Source organism: Urocampus carinirostris, chromosome 13 (genome assembly GCF_059441175.1).
Source record: "Urocampus carinirostris isolate Australia breed hairy pipefish chromosome 13, RoL_Ucar_1.0, whole genome shotgun sequence".
Classification (NCBI taxonomy): Eukaryota; Metazoa; Chordata; class Actinopteri; order Syngnathiformes; family Syngnathidae; genus Urocampus; species Urocampus carinirostris.
The window spans coordinates 33,025,857-33,048,295 of NC_142361.1; the positions used below are offsets into that span (position 1 = coordinate 33,025,857).

Below are 22,439 nucleotides of genomic sequence, written 5' to 3' on the forward strand. Positions count from 1 at the left end.
TTAAGACAGCTTTGGGACATTTCAACACCCTAATGTTTTTTTTTCACCTTCATTTTTCAATTTGTGTGTAAACTCTGAAGATATACAGCACAAATTCAATAAATTTTCCTTTTGTTGTGTATATATATATATATATATATATATATATATATATATATATATATATATATATATATATATGTAACGGGTGTATTAATAACTTTTGTTTTATTGAAATTCCTGCTGAAATATGTGTATAGTTTTTGGTAAATGTCCTGCAATGATGAGTCCAACAGTGCCATCTGCTGGTATGGGGTGGGGTTTGGCTTCTGACATGTGACCGGGAGGCGGGGTTTGTTGGCAGTCTTACCAGAGAGAACTGCTATCTTTTGGTGCTCCACAAAAGAAGTTAATTTTAAACATTATAACCCCAGCTGACAAATCTCTCAACATGCACAGTAATGTGATTGATATTGTCAAGCTGTTTAGGTTTATTTTCGTTTTGTTTCTGTTTTACTAAATTATGAATTCCCCTTGTAGAGATCAAAGAGATCAAAGCCAACAGAAAAGCTAATGTTGTGACTCATCCATTTGCAGGTAACTTATACCCGTTTTTATACTCATTATTGTTTTTATTTCTATTTTTTTCATATACATTAAAAAAGGATGATGTTGGTTGAAATTCAGACAAAAGAAAAATATGTTGAATCCATTGTAAACGTTAAAAATCCACTATACGATCTCTTGTTAAAAGTATCTTGTTAAAATGTAAAGATGTAAAAATGTATTGTGATATTCTAAACTGTATTTTCTGTAAAGTGAAAAGAAAGCTCTTTGATATGCTTTTTTGGCAGTCTTACCAGAGAGGACTGCAATGAGATCAAAGAGATCAAAGCCAACAGAAAAGCTAATGTTGTGACTCATCCATTTGCAGTAACTGTAATAAAAACCTCATCATCCAGTCCAGCGTGAATGTGGATCTTTGGTGGGACAAGTACACCGCGGTTATATATATATATATATATATATATATATATATATATATATATATATATATATATATATATATATATATATATATATATGTTATAGCCATGAATATTTCTTAATACTTATATGTATTTATTCCTGTATTATTTTAATGCATTTTTATTCGGTGGAAAAGCATTGCCTATTTTAAAAGGCTATCTTAAAGCTGTCATATATTCTATTGCCTTGTTCTTGATCTTTTGCATCATTTTTAAATGCTCCAAGCTCCAATTTTGTTCGGGGCCAACAAACGGTTTCAGAGAAGCTTTCATTGTCATGAGAACAGAAATAAACAAAACGGCCAATCTCCTGAGTGGGATTTACTTACCTGACAACCTTAGCTCCAATTGCGATGTAGATCAGTTCATTGATTACCGGTAGGATTTCCTTCCGTGGGGTTTAATGTGGATTACAGTAATGGGAAGGATCAACTACGTGCATAAACGCTTAAAACCCTTTCCTCTATGTATCATTTGATATCTTTTTCCCCCACTTTCCACCTCACATTTGCATTTTCCTTACGCTCATCTTTTTACTGGTTTCCTTTCTGATGTCATTTTTCTTCCTTGTGTATCCCTTTCCTTCCATTCATTCGGTGACCATTTTCTTATACTTTTTCCCCCCAGACTCTCCTTTAATAATAGAAATTAAGAAACTTTGTATCAACATCTTAACTGTTGAAGCTGTGTTTCCGATGACAGGACCCAACCGAAAAAAAATACTGGGCCCGATGTTGAACCTTGAGGAACACCTCATTTATTTATTCTTTGGGTTTTTCTTATCTTGCTAGGAAAACAAACAAGGTTAATGGGGAAGAATAATGTACTACTGCAAGAGAAATAAATCAATCTTCTACTAGAAATTACCCAAAGACAGTTTAAGAACAAAACTGAACACAGGACACAAACTTATGTGTATAATGTCAACAGTTCATCACAGTTAAAAATAAATAAAAATGCAAACCCATGTAAGCACAAACACGCTAGTGACTAATGTCTATAGTTACTAGCCAGAAAGAAAAGGTTAACACAAGTGTCTTGCTTTTCACTCACTCACTCACTCACTCAATGTAAGTGCATGTGTGGTTTTCTGCAACAAAGATGAAAAATACTGTTTTAATCCGCTACACAGAGATTAAATAAACGAATATAATCCATAAAATAGGACATTCTAAGTGAACTGAAAAAAAAATCTATCAGCGACTGATAAATTGTACTGTACATGGTCATGTTTTAATCAACTAGGCCAAACTATATCTGCAAGGACATTTTACTCAGAAAGTTCACAAGGATGTACTAAACAGAAACAATTCCAAATTGAGACAATAAACTAAGCGAAGACTGAATTTGGTTTTCAAGAAAATAATTCTCATTGGCAGCAGCTCAGTAGGTAGAGGGCTCGTCTTGGGATCAAGAGATCGCAATTCGAATCCCAGCTCCTCCGTGTTATATGTCGAAGTGTCCTTGGGTAAGACACTGAACCCCTAATACCCCCAATAAGCAGGTTAGCGCCTTACATGGCTGCACGGCCGCTATTGGGAAATGTGGAGCACATTGTAAAGCGCTTTGGGAAGTCATTGACTTGAAAAGCACAATATAAATGCAGATCATTTCATTTTCATTACATAAAACTATAAGATGAAGAACTAGCGTACTTCAAAAAAAATCTATTACACATAATGAAAAAGTCGGAGAGTCAGAGAAATGCAATGTCACTCTTGTCATGACATCTTTGACTTGTCAAAAAAAAAAAGCTCGTCTAAAGAAACAGCTGTGGTGTCGCCAAGTTGTCCTTTAAAGGCGCAGCATGTTTAGGAGCAAGGGAATCTGCAAAAACAATATAAATGAAAATCATATTAATTTCTCAATACGTCCGTAATCAAAAGTATAAAATTCAACAAAATCATATCCAAGGTTCCGAGGATAACGTGACTTTTTGGGCGGTCACTATATTGGATTAAAATATATGAATTAATAATTAAATTATTAATAATATATTATATCTTCCGTTGGAGGAATCTGCCACACTAAATTGTGGAAATTTGGAGGCCTGCCTCATTGAGATAAAAGAGTGGATGTCACTCAATTTCTTGCGTCTTAACTCTGAAAAACCGAAATGTTAGTTATTGGTCCATCTAAATGCTGTGACTTAATCTCAAAAACTGCTGTGAACATTGACAAATGTCACATCACACTGAGTGACTCAGTTAAAAATGTAGGTGTCATATTTGACCCAGATCTGTCCTTTCAAACACATGTGAAGAAAATGACTAGAACCGCTTTCTTCCATCTTCGCAACATTGCTCAAATTCGTCCTATACTGTCTCAGTCGGATGCGGAGATCATAATTCACGCGTTTGTTACCTCCCGTCTCGATTACTGTAATGCACTACTCTCCGGTCTCCCGAAGTCCAGAATCAAAAGTCTTCAGCTGGTACAAAATGCTGCAGCCAGGCTTTTAACTAGGACAAAAAAGTCCGATCACATCACGTCGATTTTGGCTAACCTGCATTGGCTCCCTGTCAGCCCAAGATGTGATTTCAAGGTTCTCTTAATATTATACAAAATCATACATGGACTTGCTCCCTTATATCTTTTAGATCTGATTTCCCCCTATGTTCCAGTCCGAAGCCTTCGTTCTGAGAGCGCCGGTCTTCTGGTGATCCCAAGAGCCAAGAAGTGTTCTGCTGGTTCGAGAGCGTTCTCCATCCGGGCACCGGTGCTGTGGAATGCTCTTCCCCCTTGAGATCCGATCTGCAACCTCAGTGGAAAAGTTTAAATCTAAGCTTAAAACACACTTCTACTCTATAGCATATGAATAACCTAGACTTTTCGTGGACAATATCTCTGTGTTATTTGTGATTGCAACATCCTTTGCTGTCTGGTAATCCTGAAAGGAGGATGCCACATGTACGGTCCCTTCTCAAGGTTTCTTCATTTTCCTCATGTTGAGGTTTTTGAGGTTTTCCTTGCCCTCATGTTGGTTCCAGATCAGGGGATGATGTAATAATAGTCTGAAAACCAGTCTGTGTAATAATCTGTGCAGCCCTTTGAGACTCTTTGTGATTAAGGGCTATACAAATAAAAATGACTTGACTTGACTTGACTTGATTAAAACTGACAAATTGATGTGCATAATTTTGTTGTTTGAGTGGCAATTCAAAGTCTAGATACGAGAAAAGTGTAATAAACAACACAGAATCATATTTTATGAAAAACGACAAGTTGCAACTGAATCCCTGCGTTTTACCTGCAATTTCACACCTGGACATACTTACTCGTCTAAAAACTAAAGGATTGACATCAATCGATTTTACTTCTCTTACTCAGCCCCTGACAAAGTGTTTATATGCTTTTTAGGATCAAAGCTAGTCATGGGTATACGGGATTAGATGGTTTATCAAGTACTGTTGTTACACAGAGTCATGTAAACGTAAATGGTGTGCATTTATATAGCGCTTTTCAAGTCAATGTGTGTTACAAAGTGCTTCGCACTTACCCATTCACACACCGATAGCACCGTCAGCCCTGCAAGGCAACTACCTGCTTATCGGGGGCATCAGGAATTCAGTGTCTTGCCCAAGGACACTTCGACATATAACACGGAGGAGCCGGGATTCGAAACTGCGATCTCTTGATCCCAGGATGAACGCTTTACCTCCTGAGCTACTGCCGCCCAAAGGTCTTCCCCGGACTTCCCAGCACCAAAGCAAAGGCTATCATGATTAAGGCAAGCACATTTCTGTTCATAGCTCCCATTTGAGTTTGTTTAGTGTGAGGAGTTTGTTCAGGTGTAAAGCTGCAGTTATTCGACTGTTAAAATGAACAATCTGTGAACGCATTCCACGCCAAACATGAAAACAATTGTTCCCATTGTTTGTGATTAAATGTGATTTGCTTAGAAAAGATCCTTTTTCATCCGTTATTATAACTTGTAAGGTACAAAGCTACTATTGTAGGTTGAATGTTTAAGCGTAGTGGTCGGTGGGTGTGTCCCTTAACCAAACGGGTCGTAGGGGCTGTTGGAGTTTATAAAGATATAAACCCATTGCTGACCAAAGTATTCAGGTAAAGGCATAAAAATTTGAGTTTAACTACTGCGCATGTAGGAGATCGGCCCGCCAGCCTTCTTGTTCGGCTGCCTGGGCCTTTCTGACCACATCCGGTTCAGTAGGCGTATTTATTGAAAGGTCACGCATGTGCAGTAATATGCAATGGAGTCGCTCATGCGTATTAGATTACAATGGAAATAGACTGAAAACGTAGATCTTTGAAAATGTGACTGTGTGTGATGATTACTTGTATATTGTTATTATCATTATTATTATTATATACCGCAGCCATATCCCCTAGTGGGAGGTGGCTAGAGTCATTTCTGGCTCTTTTTGGGAGATTGATACAGAGGAGGGGATTCCCAGCCCCCTCGCTCAACCCAAATGAGGTGTTGGGAGTCATTAGCTGACCAAACCCCCCAATTCCAACCCCTAATGCTGAACGCCAAGCAGGGAGGCAACGGGTACCAATGTTTAAGTCTTAGGTATGACTCGGCCGAGGCTTGAACCACAACCTCCCAGTCTCGGGGCGGGCGCCATACCCCCAAGGCCACCGAGCTGGTTTCTTGTATATTAAAAATAGAAAAACAGGTTAAACAACTTAATTTCATAGCAGTCTGAGAAATACACAATAACTAAAAGTAGCTTACTTTACAGGGGCACGATTTCCTGTGGTGTGTCTTGGGCAAGTACAGCCTGGTGGCCCCCCATCTCTCTCCAGGCATATTTTTCCACCTGGTCTGTCCTGAAAAACAAAAATAAATAATTGGCGTTGACATAAGAACGAGGAGTCTAGACCTAAACTGAGTTCTGTAAACAATGTTCACCACGTTGTTATCAATGATAAAGACATTGCTTTTGCAGCAAAACCGTATTTGTATCTATACGTTTTTTTTCTTTTCAAAATATTTTTATGTTTACTGAGTGTGTATTTTCTTATGTGACTCCTGTCAGTTGAATTCAATACATATTAATAATGATAATAATAATAATAATGATAATAATAACATACCTGTCAACCTGTACGTTTTTGCCGTACAAAGTACGTTTATTATGGATTTTAAGACGTGTACGACGTACAAGAAAATCTGTACGGAAAAACGCAAATTTGTCAATGATGGGTACCATCCGGTATACACCGACTATCACCGAACGGCAAATCAATCAAGTCAAACGAGTTGCGGTAGCCTCTATCTCGTTATCTTTTTTTCAGTTGCAAATGAAGCGAGCGGTTTGATGTAGTGAAAGGAAGTCCGTCTCTTATTAGAGAACCGGCTTTTTCGGCTCAACTCATTAAAGTGGCTCTCAAACGGCTCACTTGCTTTGATGCATTATATTACGAATTATTATGTTGTATAAAGAAGTTAAGAAAAAGAGGAAGTATAAAATGAGAAAATGAAAAAAGACAGGTTTGTGGTTATCCCTTTAATCAGTATATTACCAACAATAATTGAATACAGAAAATGAATTCATAATTTGAATAAGAGAATTCTACTTAATTCTATTTGCATGTATTTTTTCCTTCTACAGCGAACGTCCAAGCTACTTCATTTTTGAACTTTTTTTTTATAATAAACCTCATTCATGTCGAGCAACTCAGTATCTCACAACAAAATGTTAATTAACAATATATATGGTATAACGAAACACATGTACAATATAACATGTTAAACTACATAAATAAACGTTTGAAAATAAATATGTGGGGTAAGATTTTTTATTTTATTTTGTAAGGCAAAATACGACAGTTTGTAAGGGCATGGAGCCGTGGAGCTTGACAGGTATGTAATAATAATAATTTTATTATTAATAATAATAAAGACAAAAAAAAACACAATAGCCTATATCACGTGATCTACCGGCAGTAAGGACGGAACGGCGCGCTGCGTTCGACGCCGACGTAATTCCCACGATCGCCTGCAGAGTTGTAGTTTCCGATAAAAGGTTTCCTAACAGCGCCCGGGCGCGTGTTAAGCGAATAAGCCTTGAAGAATTCCCATTACTTCCCAAAATTTTTCTCCTTTTAAGACCTGGGATTCTTTCATGATTTGAAGCGGAAATGGTAACTCATAAGGAGTGATTCCGGTTCAATGGGAAGGTTTTGAACTCCTCTCGGGAAAGTGACCATTGTTGTAATCAGGTCGGCGCTGTTTATTATTTCTTCTTGCTGACCTTCTTAGTTTTCTCGCAGCTACGCAGCATTAACAGAGCGGGTCTGGTGTTTGTGTCATGAAAGAAATGTCAAGGTAAGAGAAATTATGAAGTCAATCTCCCAGTAGCTAGCTTGCTATTCTTATTTAACTGTCCAAAAGAAAAGGCTAAAAGCTAGCTTTAGCGTGGCTAACTGTCATAACAAGGCCTCTAGCCATGGAGTTTTGCCTCGGCCTTTACGTTTCATTTAGTCTATTTTTGCTTAAATGTTGCCAAACAGTGTAGCAGTTTCACTTACAAACATTTAAATAACAAGTAAACTGATAAATTCGGTCCGAAACGTATTTGACAAGTAATTCCCTCCGTACGAGGAAGCTAATTTGTATGCTAATGCTAACTTAGCCCGCTCGCGTTCCAACCTGTTAGCAAGCTTACCGAATGCGAATAATTGCCAAGTTTTCAGCGTACATGGGATGAGCTTTATTTGCATATATTTAAAATAAAAATGCACGTTAGTCAATTTTGCCATTAAAGTGTGCTGCAACTTGGCGAAAATTGAAATCCTGAAATCCTCGCATGCTAAACAACAATCTGACGTATTGTTTTGGCTATAACATAACATTTTGAATTTGAGTTAGGACTCATTAATGTTGATCTAGTAAAATATCCACTTAAAATGACATTTAAAAAGATTGTCTATCCTAACCTTCCTTGTTTATAAAATTCTATTATTAGCGACGTATGTTTCTGATGCTTTGCAGCATCATGCCTGGAGGGCAACCGCCTCAGAAACACTATGGTATTACATCTGCAATCAGCCTTGCACCTCCAAGAGACATAGACCACCAGTACACCAAGAAGCTCTGCGATGCTATGAAACCATTTGGAGTGTTTGAAGACGAAGAGGAATTAAATCACCGGTGAGCGTGTGCAGTATGTTTTAGGAATGTCCCAATAAAACATTTGTAGCTCAGAGCATTTTCAGATAAAATAATATGATGTCAGCAGAACTTATAAATGATCCTGCGTTTTTAGTGCTCTCTTGTTTTTTTTAATCCAAATTGGGTACAATGTGGTTCTGGATGATATTAGTTCCTGCTCCTGTAGTTTCAGTTCAACACTATCAAACCTAACTTCAATTCTGTTCCTCTACAAAACCTGGTAATCCTAGCCAAATCGAAGATCCCATTTCTTAAAAGGAAACGTTGTTTTCTTTACTCTGTATTTTCACCATACATCCAAATGCTGCTAGATAGAAGAGCCGAGAGAGGAGCGGACGAAAATTGATTGCTTTTATATTGATTTATTTTTGATGACATCTCAGACAATCCTGTACAACGTTGTTTTAGACTGATGTCAGAACAGGATTTCCTTATTCTCGAGCTGTTGTTTAGTTTCAGTTGTTTTCATGGTGCTATTTTACTGAATGATGAATAAAGTATCTATCTATCTATCTATCTTACTCAAATAGGATATTAAAACTGGGATAAATTTAGTCATATTAATGGCATTCTACTTTGTTGTCTTTTCAGACTTTCTGTCCTGGGAAAATTGAATAACTTTGTCAAAGAATGGATAGCAGAGATCAGTGAGTTAAAGGTAGGTGTGATGACCTAGACGCACTGTAAACAGAATTACTGTTTAAATGTCGGCATTGTCATTGATAACAATATAGCAAACATTGTTTATAACGAGATTAGACGTTACAGATTCCAACTATAAAACTAGAAGATCTATTTGTTTTCCCCAGTGTAATCGTGAAGCTTGTATTTAGCTTCTATTTTAGCTGCCGACAGTTAGGCCTCCATACCGCATTTCAGATCGCAAGTAAAAAAATTGCAGCAAAATACGTTTCAGTTGTAGAAATAGGAATGGTTGACATCAATAAAGTTGTTACCACTGATGACTCTTGAATGTAAAATTAGCTTTTGCTTACACAAAAGATAACAAAAAAAATATCTAAATCACTCATCAACTTCAGTGAAATAAATACACTCTAATTATTATGCTGTGGGCAAGCTTATTGACTTTTTTTTGTGGTTGCAAAAAAGTGAAATGCTGTTTTCTTTTTAACAGAACCTACCACCTTCCGCTATATGCAGTGTTGGTGGCAAGATATTTACATTTGGTTCATATCGTCTTGGGGTGCACACAAAAGGTATGTCCTGTCATACATCCTTTGCATTCTCAGATTTCATTATGTAATTTTGGGATTTGGAAGGAGGCAGTCTCGGTCTAATAAACAGCTGACAAAATACGCTCCTTAAAAAGAATGAAAAAATCAGTGACACAGGAACTGTATCGCAAAATAAATCATCTTCACACAATAACACTGTGCACAAATATGGAAAATAGAGAAGGTTCATTATCAGTGGATGTTATATCTGTACTTAAAGTATTTTGCCTTTGCATGTGGTAAATATCTTTTGCAGCTTAATCTTTTACATTTAACACCCCAGTGTATGATTTCAGTGTGTGAACAAACCAAATTTGTAGGCACAAATTGAAATTTAGATTTTAAACTGTGATCAGAAAAACTTTACAAATCATGCTCTTTTTTTTTTCAGCTGTATCGCTTGCTTTTCCTCTTTTTATAACTCACAATTTTTATTGAGTTTTTAACAGTTTTGCATACAAAATTAAAATAAAAATCCCACACCAAACAAATCAAAAGACCAACAGGCAAAAGAAACAGTTCATCATATAGAGAAATAAAAGACGTTACATGAAACACAATGAGGCGTTACGGATTGTGGTTGTGAAGAAAAAGTTCCCAAAGTCATCCCAGCCCTCATATTTCCCATGCAACCAGAGTAAACCTTGATTTTCTTCTCACTAGTTAGTTTGGGTCTATACAGCATTGCAAAGCTGCTGAAAATCTGTAATGTCTTGGTGTTAATCTTTGCACATGGCACTGATTAATCACTTTCTGGTAACAGGAGCTGATATTGATGCCCTGTGTGTGGCTCCTCGTCATGTAGAAAGGAGCGACTTTTTTCTATCTTTCTTTGAGAAATTTAAACAGCATGAAGAGATCAAAGACCTGAGGGTAAGTAAAGCTGTATTGGGCTTGCAATGGTATCTAATTATTTTCATGCATAGTCTTAGCCTAATATGTTTAAAATGGCCAAGTTACCTTTTACTTTTTGGGGGTGTGGAGTTCATTCAGTCTTTTACACGTGCCATAGCAGAATGGTCTCCACTCACAATTTTTATTATTTTGCTCATCGTTTGAGACTGCAAGTTAAAATTAACTGGCAACATTATTTTATCAAGCTAACATCAGAGCTACCGCTGTTATGTTTTCCAGCGCTATTCATAGGCCCCATTGTTTAAACAAGACGTAAATTCACACATAGCATGATTTGAGTTGTGTGGCCATTTAAAAAAAAAAAGTTGACAGCCTACCTCTTCCTTGCTTTAGTGCTAGACAAGATGACTGTTATTATTAATGACCTTTAATTCATACTGGAACATTTTCTTTAAATTTTGGTTATTTTTCTTTAATTGGAGTGTCTTTATTATTTATTAGTGCACTAGTCATAATGACAAATGTGAACTGCAGAGCGTTTATTCCATCTTTAATGTTTATGCGCCTGGGTACTTCAATTTATTTTCCCTTAGATATATGTTATGTGACAACTTTGGTACCTTGTTGATATCATGTTGTGATCATGACTTTCTTTTTGTTTCTCTAAGGCTGTTGAAGATGCTTTTGTTCCAGTTATAAAATTCAAATTTGATGGAATAGAGGTATGACTTATTTGATGTATCACTTTAAAAATAACCAGATGCACAGAATGAAAAAATGCGTCATGCAGTAAAGGGAGTCGACACAAAATGTAAAAAGCACTTAAATGCACTTTTGTGAGATATTGACATTAAAAACATTTCACTAGCATCTAATGACGGTTCTTTTATTGTATTTTAATGCTTTGTTGGAATGTCAGTGGAAAATAAATGTTTCCAAAGTTTTGAATTCAGTTATTTTTGGAAGCAATAATCTTTATGAATTTACAATCCATTGAAGAAAAAGTAAATGCTTTATTCCAGTGTTTAGCAACTATGCAAGATTTCTTTTTCAATATTGACCATACATTCACATTTTGATGCGTCCCTGGTTGAACTTGAACAAATAAGCCTTGAGTCTTTATGAGTCTTTATTTGATGTTATGATTCTTAACAAGGTTAGACATGTCTTTTTCATACAAAAAAAAGAGTTTTGGTATTTAGTACAATAAACGAGTTGTATTTATGTATGGTACTAAGAATAAGGTTTTATCCTTCCTTGTCTCCTATTAGATTGACCTGCTTTTTGCTAGGCTGGCGTTACAATCCATTCCAGACAACCTAGACCTGCGGGGGGACTCCATCCTAAGAAATCTAGACATACGTTGCATTCGAAGTCTTAATGGTATTACTTGCACCTTGGAAATTTCTAATTCTTGTAATTATTATGTAACTGTAATATTTTTTAGTCAACAAAAAATGTCACTGATTCCCGCTTCTCAAGGCATTTTCTGACATGTTTTGTGATTACAGGTTGTCGAGTGACTGATGAAATACTCTACCTAGTGCCAAACAAAGAAAACTTCAGGCTGACCTTAAGAGCCATCAAACTTTGGGCAAAACGTAAGATTTATTCTGATGTTAGCTCTTTTTATAGGTTTCATCCATCAGATTATGAAATACATTTTTTCTTTGAAGTCTTTAACAGTAGACATCGAACACGATTCTTTTATTTAGGGCTTACTTTGTTACCTAAGGTAGTTACTGTACTGAGTAGGGCAACAGTCAATTGTATCAGATTCCATTGTCTTGGAATTGTTCTTTTTTTCCTCAAAATGCATACAATATACATTTCACTATATTTATTGCTAATTTGTAGTCGCCATTTATCATTTCTACCATAGGTCGTGGGATTTATTCCAATATGCTGGGCTTTTTGGGTGGAGTTTCATGGGCCATGCTCGTAGCAAGGACTTGCCAACTCTACCCTAATGCTGTTGCTGCCACATTGGTCCACAAGTTCTTTTTGGTCTTCTCCAAATGGTGAGATAATTGTTCTACTTAAAAGGATCCCCACAAAAGGTTGCTTAAACATTTGTGCTAGTTTATGTATTGTGCCTGGCAACCGGAAGAGGTGATTTGAGGACATTAACTAGTCTTTTTTGATTTTATTTATTTGTAATAGAAATGTGTTCAGTTTTTAAACATTACTTCTTTGCAGTTACCATACTGAATTGACATTTGCAACTTCACCAAATATGTGTTTATCGAATATCGTAAATCTTATTACCCCTTAACTAACTTAGTTAATTGTGATCTTCATGGGACAAACCTTTTGATGCAATGAAAAGGAGTCGGTGTATATAACAGCAAGCACACACTTCATCCAAGTGCTCCATATGCCACTGAATTGTAATTTTGTCAAATGTTACATGATGCACATTTCCATCAATTGGCAAGTGTTTTAGACAAGTATTGTTTTGTTGTTAAATGGTTGTACAGGTTCAAGGTTATGAAATGGCCCTCAGCCTAACATTAATTTGGACAGTTCAGCCTCACACTGTTCTTCTAAAATTGTTTAAATAATTTTTTTTTCACAGGGAGTGGCCAAACCCTGTGCTCTTGAAACAACCAGAGGACAGTAATCTGAATCTACCTGTGTGGGACCCCAGAGTAAGTATAATCATTATTGGGGTTACCTAGCCACTTAGTCTCTTGAGCAATTGAACCAACAACTGTTCCAGGATTTTATTTCTTCAAAGTTTTTTGTCTACCTGAATCAACTTTCTGCCCAGTTATGTATTGAAAACCTACTATAATTTGTTTTAGGTGGGACTACTTTGATTGCGAATTATTTTTCGATGTTGAATAAAAAATAATTGCCAGCTAAAGGTGGAAATGAAAAGACTGACCTAGGTTTTGTCCCATATCGGCCACCAAACAAACGTGAATAACTGCGTGTGTTATTTATTATTAATATTTTTTATTACATCACTCCTTTTCCCGAACTGTCAAATTAAGTGATTGTCATTTTGATTTTAGGTAAATCCATCTGACAGATATCACCTGATGCCCATCATCACCCCAGCCTACCCTCAGCAAAACTCGACATACAATGTCTCCACTTCGACTCGCACCATAATGAGCGAGGAGTTCAAATATGGTATTCAAAGTGACAATTCCAAACATGCTCACGTAATTATCTTTTTATTGTTTTATGTACTATCGGTTTGCACTTTGTTTCAAAAAAACAACCAGGTCTCAGCGTCACAGATGAGATTCTTCAGGGAAAAGCTGAATGGTCGAAGCTCTTTGAGCCTCCCAATTTTTTTCAGAAATACAAGTAAGTGTTTTTGGAACTTGAGCACTAATTGAAGTTGCCTGATTAAATTGTATTCTGAATTTTAATTTGTGATTCTACTGCTGCATGCCAACAATCTAATCTCTTCTAATCAAGGTTGTTTTTTGAGAGCCCAAGAGTTATTTGGGATGTTTTCGTCAAAGGAATAATCTAATGATTTTTTCCACAGACATTATATTGTGCTGACAGCCAGTGCTTCAACAGAAGAAAATCATTTGGAATGGTGAGTTCCACTTTGTATCTTTACAAGTCCATCATTGCTGCTTTCAAACAAATAAATCTTTGAAGATCTTTGTTATTGGGTTTTCTTCTAATTCTAATGGTACCTCCAGAATCTGATTCAATACAATCACAATTGGTTTTTATGCAGGATTGGACTTGTTGAGTCCAAGATTCGTGTTTTGGTTGGAAACCTGGAGAGGAATGAATACATTACCTTGGCACACGTCAATCCCCAGTCTTTTCCTGGGTCCAAAGAGAACCGCAATGAGTGAGATTTTTTTTTCTTCTTCTTTGAATAACCCCCAACTAATCCCCCCTTTACTGAAAAGAAATAATTCAATAAGGTTGGCTAGTTTGACAACTAATGTTTTTGACGTCAATTGAGACAACCACTTTGGATAGGAAAAAAAACTCAAAGTTCTATTTTTCTACGAATGTCTTGCAGGAATGACTTTGTGTCCATGTGGTTTATTGGGATCATTTTCAAGAAGGTGGAGAATGCGGAGAGTGTGAACATTGACCTAACATACGATATCCAGTCTTTCACAGACACTGGTTGGTAGTCTCACAAGTATCATACACGTTTGCTTCAACATAGACTCTGCACTTGTAAAATCAACGGGTACATTTACATGTGGGCAATAATCCATTTGGAAACGGAATATTGCACAGATTCCGGTTATATAAAACCATGTAAGTGTGCACAATATTTATAGTTTAGTCTGACTGCAAGTTTAAATTGCAATGCTTGGGTTAGACCTTTCTTGTTCTGTTTACTCGTGCATTTAGACACATTGGAGATCTAATAGCTTATGCGCAAATCCTGTTTCTCCATCTCAAATATTTGTTAGCGCGAAGCATTCTGGACATGCAGTACAGAAACAAATAATACATGCAAACTCTTGCTTACTCTGCAAAAAAAGTGTCACATGTATCGGTTAATTCATCCGGGACATTTTATTCGGATTTCTCCGGAAATTCAATTTTCCGTTTCAAATCGGATTATTGCCTACATGTAAACATACCGAAGGATTGTGGCAGTGATGAAACTAACAAGATCTTATATTAGGTTAAGCCTTTATACTAGTGGGTCTTGATACAACTTTTTAAAATATACTTTCTGATTTCTTTCAAGTTGTTTTCGCTTTTGGTCCTTCCATAATTTCAAAGCCTTTTATGTTAAAGACTGTTACTTTACCAAATGCTTAACTTGTTTTGTTAGTCATTGCATTCCTCAAATGCTGTATGGTCTTGGCAACACTTATTAAAACTCAATAACCTAATTCGTCTCCTAAAAGAAGATTCAAGCACTTAGTAAATAAGCTTTTAAATGACCCTTATTTTATCAACTTCTGTGTACAGTGTACAGACAGGCCAACAACATCAACATGCTAAAAGATGGGATGAAGATTGAAGCTACTCATGTGAAAAAGAAGCAGCTCCACCAGTATCTTCCTCCTGAGTTGGTGCAGAAGAAGAAGAGAGTGAGACATTTTTAAAGCACAGTGTTATTTTCTGCTTTTGGTTGCTTACTTTATTGCTACTTCCAGAGCATTGGAGAGTTGAATCGCAGCTCTAATGGAGGGAGTTCGAAAAGAATGTCTTTGGACAGCAGTCACCTGGACAGCTCGAGAGACACAGAGTCGGGGACTCCTTTCAGCTCCCCTGCCGGCAAACCCGCCGTGCCTACATCTGACACAGATGACGGGTAAATCAATTTAAATTAATGGTTGCCTTGACTGTTTCTGTCATGGAAACATTACTGATGTTGTCCCTTTTTTCTGATAGTGTCAGCCCTCCAAAGCAGCTTTTTCTTGAGACTCCCCCTACAGCCAACTTGGCACCAGCAGCTAACGATCAGGCTGTATCTATATCTGTTGGAGGTAAGATCAGGCCTTAAAAAAATCTATCCCTAACCTGGCGAATTAACTTGATGTGCAGGACTGAGCCTGGAGCAAACCTGAAATTTCATATTTTATTTGTGAGGACTCGGGAGGAGGGGTAGGTGATTTATGATAACAAAGCCTTTCTTAGGGTTAGGGTTGGTAATGAAATCTATGTTAAACAAAGCTGTATGAACATTTACCTATGATATGTTTCTGTCTCTGCAGAGATTACATTTAACCCACAATTTTCCAACATTGATGTTTTTTTCCAAAAGTTTAAAAAAAGAATTAGATGGTCAATAGTCATTTTTACGGGTTGAAAATTAGGCCATAAATCACAGCAGCATTACATCCTTAAGAATCTAGCACAGCACTGAGAGAGGGCAGAGAGACAAAAAAGAACAATAACTGGTCGATAATGGAGATAGAAAAGAGTCCTTTGAATTGACATTGTTTAGTACGTGTCATGAGGTGACTTCCATTTTTTTTTTGCCGACCCTGGTCTTGTGGCCAAGGGCTTAACACGCCTTTTAGCATGTATTCCTATAAATATTAAATTTTTTAAAAAGCACATTCTTTTCTGGTGACAGCAATTGACCCAAATGTTGTGATGTGTCAAAATAAAAGTGTGTGTTCTTCATTCAGAGCCAACAGACAAAGAAATGGAACAGTCTCCTCCAACGAGTAGCACTGATTCCACAACGTCAAGTTCCCACAATGTGATTCCCAATGCTGCAAGCAGCCCCAAAGAGGAGCCAGAAAACCTTGAGGATTCTGTCAATGGAGCTGTCAAAAGACCACACTCACCTGTGCAGGAAGACACAGCCAAGAGGCTCACGGAGGTAAGATTAACTGAGGATGTGTTCATTTGAATTGTGATGGTCTTTGGGGAATAAATCCATTTTGTTGTTGTTTTTCCTGCTTCTGTTGTGGCTTCCCTCCAAGGATGATTCTATGTTCAAGGAACCACTTCCACCATCGTCAGACTCTTCTCGAGAAAAAACTACGGTAGCTATTTACAGTCCTATTTCGTCCCTACTGACTGCCAGGTGCGGTGATTCAAGCGTTGAATGTTACTTTCGCGCATGCACAGTTTGGGAAATGCATAACAGATTAGTCATTCTCAGCACCTGCGATCGTTAGGATTGTCTAAAAATTCTGGTCACACTCGCAGATAATTATTTTTCCTATACTTGCGAGGGAGACACAGGCTCGTGTACTTGGACAGCACCCCCTCCTGGCCAATCTACGGGCTGTGCACCTGCCCGGCAGCTTGAATCACCTGGCAGATTCCATTTTCCCCCAGGGTCTGCCATCTGGCGGTGCTTTGGCACGCCCAGCTTTTTAACCCCTGCCGCCGGTTCAGCACTGAGTGGCCATACTGGCCGGTTGAGGCATACTATCTTTAATGCCAGGGCGCCATTTTTCTCGGCTCCAGTACGACAACGGGTGCAAGTTATTTACAGCGTTGTGTAGGGGCCGTTATTGAGACCCGGTGTCCTGGTCGGTGCCAACCGTTTTGGACTTCCTGCAGTCCTTCCTCGATGGAGGCAGGGCTCAGTCTACCCCGAGGGCATAAGTGGCCACTATCTGGGCACAACTATCTATGGTCATGTCTGTTGGGGGGGCCATGGCCTTGTGTCCTTGTTTCTTAGGGGCCTTCAGTGGCTTCATCCCTATACTATTCCTCTCGTCCCATCCTGGGATCTTCAACTGGTAATGAATTGCATGTGTCTACCTTGAGCCACTTGCTGAAGCGGACCTTTGGTGGGTTTCCTGCAAAGCTGCTCACTTTCTCGCTTTGGCTTCTGCTAAGCGCGTTGGCAAGCGTCACACCTTGTCCATTAGGCCCGTCTGAATGAGGCGGCACTCGGACGGCCCTGGCGTCTCTTTGTGGCTAAATTCTGCCATCCCCTCACATTGCTTTCCTGCTGCCATTCTAACAGGCCGCTGCGTCTCTCGTGTTCTGCTCCTCCAGGTGAGGATAGAAACAGGCCAGAGTGCGCAGTTACATCAACCCTACGGCGGGTTTTCATTCGAGTCAACTTTTTATTTGTTATGGTGGCTCATTTCGCGGTTCTGCCTTGTCATGCTAGGTTGGGGGGCCCATTCACCAATCTCGCGACTGCTAGCCGTGCGCTGCCATTATACCAGGGCTGAAGCCACTTCCTGGGATGCTCTAATTGGGGGTGTCCCCGGAAGGACATCTGTGCTGCTGCCTCTAGGACGTCACTTAGCACTTTCACCAGGTTTTACTGCGTTGATTTGGCCTCCCCCACACCGCTCGGCATCATCTTTGGTCCACCCGAGGCTTCTCAGTGATGTATGTTTCTGGGGTTTCTTTTGACTCCGCTGGCACCAGTCATTCTCTGCTTGAAGCTCTTGCGGTTGTTAGGGACAAAATAGAAGTTACAAATGTAACTGTCCCGTAAGACCGCCAAGGCATATTGCCACTCGGAATCCTCACGTTCATGTCGGAAAATTCTGAAAGTGGCTTACCTGCGAGTGTGACCACAATTTTTAGACATTCTTAACAATTGCAGGTGATGCAAATGCCTGAAGTCTGGTATTCATTTCTTGACCTGCAGATGCCCGAAGTGCTTGAAACACTGCCTCTTATGGTTGTACAGGACTCTGAAAACCATGACTACATTTATTTTTGTTTTACCTATATTTATTTGCATATTTTTCACCCAGCTAAGTCACCTATGTTTTTCCCCCTCTTTACCATTAGATTGCTCTTTCAGAGTCAAAGTCCAAGCCCATTCCAAACCTTGATTCTTCAAGAACACAGGTGAGACTTACTTTGTGGAGACTGTTTGATTAAAATACAACGGGTTCAAATTTGTATGGGTCCCATCAGAGACTTCCCAGCATGGAGTTGCCTGACGCATCGTCACCACTGCCAGCCAGCAACAGCTGCCGTGTTGTAAAAAATTCTATCAAACTAGCACTCAATAGACACAAGTGAGTTTTGGATGACTATCTGGTTATATTTGTTGAATTAGAAAGTGAACTTTGTTCTCCTTGGTTGATATATAGCATCACACCTCCTAAGGCTCCAGTATTTGAGACCACCCAAACTCCTGAGGTGCCTACTGCCGAACAAGAACGGGGGATGTTCATTCCTGTTATCGGTTCCAGTGAGTAATATCTGCTAAACACATGAGATGTGTATATACATGTTAGCATTAGCAGTTCACATATACAGCAGCTTTGACATTTTGTATTTAAGGTTCATGACTAACTCGATGCACAGCCAGATCTTATTTGTCGCTTTTCTTGCAAAAAAATAACAGACCTCGTTTAGTTATCATTATAATTTTGTTCTTATTTTACCCCATTTCTTAGGTAGATTGTGAAATCAGAAAATTGTCACTTAAATTGAGAAAATTGCTATCAGTTGCCCAAGAATGGTGCAAACCAGGTGAATTTGGCTGTTTATTTAGAACAAGGCATCGATGTGATATAGAATATACCTTTATCGTCATTGTTACAAAATGGGTTAACATATTGTGACAACGAAATTGGGCATGACACTCCAGGTTTACACATTCACAGTGAGGTAAAAATCCAAGAAGATAAAGGAACAGAGAAGATAAGGTTATGAAACAAGGAGGATAAAGTTATAGTTATAATTTACACAAGAAATGTCGGCATGTAGGATGTTACATACAGTTTGTTATCGTAAGGGTTTGTGCAATATGCATTTGGTGCAAAAATAGTCATCATAGTGCAAGAAAAAGTCAGCATACGCATTTTGGTGCAAAAATAGTCATTATAGTATCTACCAAATGCTCTGAATGTCAAAGTGAAGAAATTCAATGAAGCTTGGTTAAACTGTGGGAGTAACTATGACTCCCTTCTGCAGTCAAATACATTGTCATCTAATGAGCATGAATGGGTGAACAAGATTCCAACTTTTCCTATAGAGTAAGATAAGTCTTTGCAGAATTAGCAGGAAATATCTTGTATAGAAAAGTAACACATTTTGACGCGATAAAGACACTCGTTTGAAGACTGGCTGTATCTGTCACCATTTCCTCTGGGGTGTATTTGGCAAGTACAGCCTGGTGGCGCTGATCCCTCCCCAGGCCAACAAATACTGACTAAAATCTAAAAGCCCATACAATAGTAACAGCCTGTACCCTTATTCTGTCATGCAACTGATTTTAATATCTCCCATCCATCGCACACATGGAAAAGCGATAGAATGTAGACTAGGTTTTGCTACTACCACATAAAAAAAAAATCATTACACATGCCGAAACCAGTTACTAACCAAAGGAGGCACATAATTATCGGGCTGACCGTTATCAGACTACAGCAGGGGTCTCGATTGTGGTGCCCCTTAAGGACAGCTGAGGTGCTTGGAGACCTGTTTTGAATATAGTTGCTATTTTAGAAATGTATATCAAATGGGGTGCCATTTGCGCTAAGTAGTAACACAAAGTGGCTTTCTAAAAAGGTTGGAGACCCTTGAATCGCAGCCTAATATGATGTCGGTTTTTGGCTTGATCGGAAAAATATTCTTGATAAATTGTTACCTGCTGCCACACTAAGATATTCAATCCACTGACACTACTTGTTAGAAAGATTCCACGTATTTATGAATACTGATTTTTGTCATACTCCTGTTTATATGTTAATGCCAATTTCTATTCATATTGTCTGTTGTGCTTGAGAAAGACAGCTGGACACACAGTCCGTAATTGAGTGTTTTGATGGCGGCACAAAGTGTTACTTTTTTGTATTAGACATTTTCCTGATGATTTTTTTTAATGTAAGAAATGGGCGTCATTTGGTTTATTTTTTTGGCTGTCAAAGCCTTCGGCTTATAACCGAAAAAAGTTTGTTCCATACATTTGCACATGTAGCTTTCAATCTGGTGCGGTCTGTAGTAATTTGAGCCAATGAAAGATAAAACTTGTGTGCATTATACACATGAGCCAGACTGTAAATGACATTCCCATTTTTGTTTTTCAGAACACGTCTCGTCCAAGCACTCGACCCACCCGGTGGGCAGCTCCATTCCTACGTTAGTGAGCCGAGGACCAGACCCCCTGAACGGAGCCGCCTCCAAGCGAGCCCTTTCGCCCACCGTGGAGGAGCAGGCAAAGAGGCTGAAGGAAACCGAGAAGGCCCGAATCCACATAGCCTGAACTGGGAAATATCTTCTGGATTCATAAACACTCACAGGTGGGAGCTTTGTGGTCCAGCACACAGGTTGACGTCACACGATCGGACGGGCCGGTTCCGGCTGTCGCGTTAAAGGGGCCGACACCTCGCCTCCGAGCCTCCGGCGGGTTACCGTAAAACCAGAAAATCGGCGGTTCGGTCCAACATGAGGTTGTCGGTACTCGGCAGAGTTCTTTTAACACAACACTCGAGTGAGATCTAAGACAGCAGCAGTCCGTTCCTCTCATTTTTTTAAAAAACCCAACATCTCCTGGTTCCCGTCTTACTTTTTTAAACAAAAATACCCAGTCTTTTGTCGACCACTCGGCGGATGTGCGTAAGTAGATCTCTTTCATCCCAAACAGAAATGTGTACAGTAAATGTCGATGTACATAACGTCTTTGTCTTAAGAAAAAAAGAGCTATGATCACTGTCAATTTTTTTGATGCTTCTATTATAGTTTTATCTAAATGGGGAAAAAAAAAAAGTTTAAAAAAAGTTTTTTCTTTTTCGTCTCTCTCACGCGTGCTCTCTCTCTTTGTGTCTTATCCAGAAGATTTCTGCCCCGAGTGTTTTTAAGGGGGGAACATGCTATAGCTTATAAAAAAAAAGCAGCAATGATTTAGTGGAGATTTGCTTGGATTTGACAACAATGATAGTTCTTTGGACCACAAGAACCACTAAGAAGGATTCCAGGTTTGTATCAATCTTTTTAGTGTGTATTTTTTTGTTTGTTTTCAAAACGGTGCTTTAACAAGTGCTCGTTACAGATAAAATTCAAAATCAGGTCTGTGAGTTGCTGGTTTCCACCACCTGAATAAAAAAAGGAGAAAAAATATTCGCTACAGGGGTTGAAAATGCGCGAAACAAGGTGAAGCTGTGCTGCTCCTGAAGCAGCCGTGCACACAGCAGCCAATCCCTGACCGGATCACAGCGCCCCGTTTTGTGGTGCTCAGTGAAAGCTGGTTCAAAGCTTTGCGAAATTTGTCGTGCTAGATTTGCGCGTGTGCATGCTCGAGTGTGTTTGCGTGCCCGGAGAGAGACAAAATTCCCTTTGTTTTGGGTGATAACCCGCTGCGCCTCCTGTGGAGGTTCTTAAAGGCATCAGGACTTTGTTTTCTTTTCCCCAATCACTTTCCCGTCAACACAATCTGACACGACAGCACAAGAAGTGATGTGAACGACTCGTGCTGCTGAATTTGTTATCAACAAGAAGCCTTCTTCCTCGGAGCAGACTTGCTTTGACTCGGGCTTATTTACCAGTATAAGGTTCTGTTCCCCTTTTTCCCTTCCAAATATCACACGCTCCATTAACAGGGGTTTTCTTAAGAATTAATTTATATTTGCCTATTTGTATCGTTTGATTTCTTTTTTTTAAATAGCAATCATAATACGTAGGTATTTTTTGAACCGACACTCTGTTTCAGACAACTGTTTTCGCTGTTCGGAAACATTTAACGAAAAAAAAAAAGGTCATTTAGATGTTAGTTTCTAAAAATGTATTGAAAGGGTATTTTTGTATGTGTTAAGTCATTGAAATGAATCTGTACAACCATTAAACCCCTAAAAAGGA

At 38.6% G+C, this 22,439-nt stretch overlaps 1 protein-coding gene and 1 long non-coding RNA gene across 2 annotated transcripts; one reads left to right on the top strand and one right to left on the bottom strand.

Moving 5' to 3' along the window:
* Window positions 1-1,741: 1,741 nt before the first annotated feature.
* On the bottom strand, window positions 1,742-7,118 carry LOC148354371 (uncharacterized). Its single transcript, XR_015852571.1, has 3 exons — window positions 6,919-7,118; window positions 5,710-5,804; window positions 1,742-2,834 (listed from the first exon to the last, which is right to left on the bottom strand). It is a non-coding gene; the product is annotated as an uncharacterized LOC148354371 (long non-coding RNA).
* papolg (poly(A) polymerase gamma) lies at window positions 6,948-22,439 on the top strand. Its single transcript, XM_088351967.1, has 24 exons — window positions 6,948-7,305; window positions 7,972-8,130; window positions 8,743-8,809; window positions 9,287-9,368; window positions 10,150-10,259; window positions 10,910-10,963; window positions 11,513-11,624; window positions 11,753-11,842; window positions 12,124-12,262; window positions 12,820-12,892; window positions 13,262-13,382; window positions 13,478-13,562; window positions 13,750-13,803; window positions 13,951-14,070; window positions 14,248-14,357; window positions 15,165-15,286; window positions 15,353-15,510; window positions 15,591-15,685; window positions 16,334-16,530; window positions 16,634-16,696; window positions 18,423-18,482; window positions 18,552-18,655; window positions 18,731-18,831; window positions 20,675-22,439. Exons 1-24 carry the CDS (start codon window positions 7,289-7,291, stop codon window positions 20,848-20,850), a joined length of 2,469 nt encoding a protein of 822 aa, XP_088208093.1. The 5' UTR covers window positions 6,948-7,288; the 3' UTR covers window positions 20,851-22,439.

Coding starts and splice junctions, on each gene's coding strand:
- papolg (XM_088351967.1), top strand. Junction 8,810..9,286: donor CAGAGATCAGTGAGTTAAAG/GTAGGTGTGATG, acceptor TCTTTTTAACAG/AACCTACCACCTTCCGCTAT. Junction 15,287..15,352: donor TGGTGCAGAAGAAGAAGAGA/GTGAGACATTTT, acceptor TGCTACTTCCAG/AGCATTGGAGAGTTGAATCG.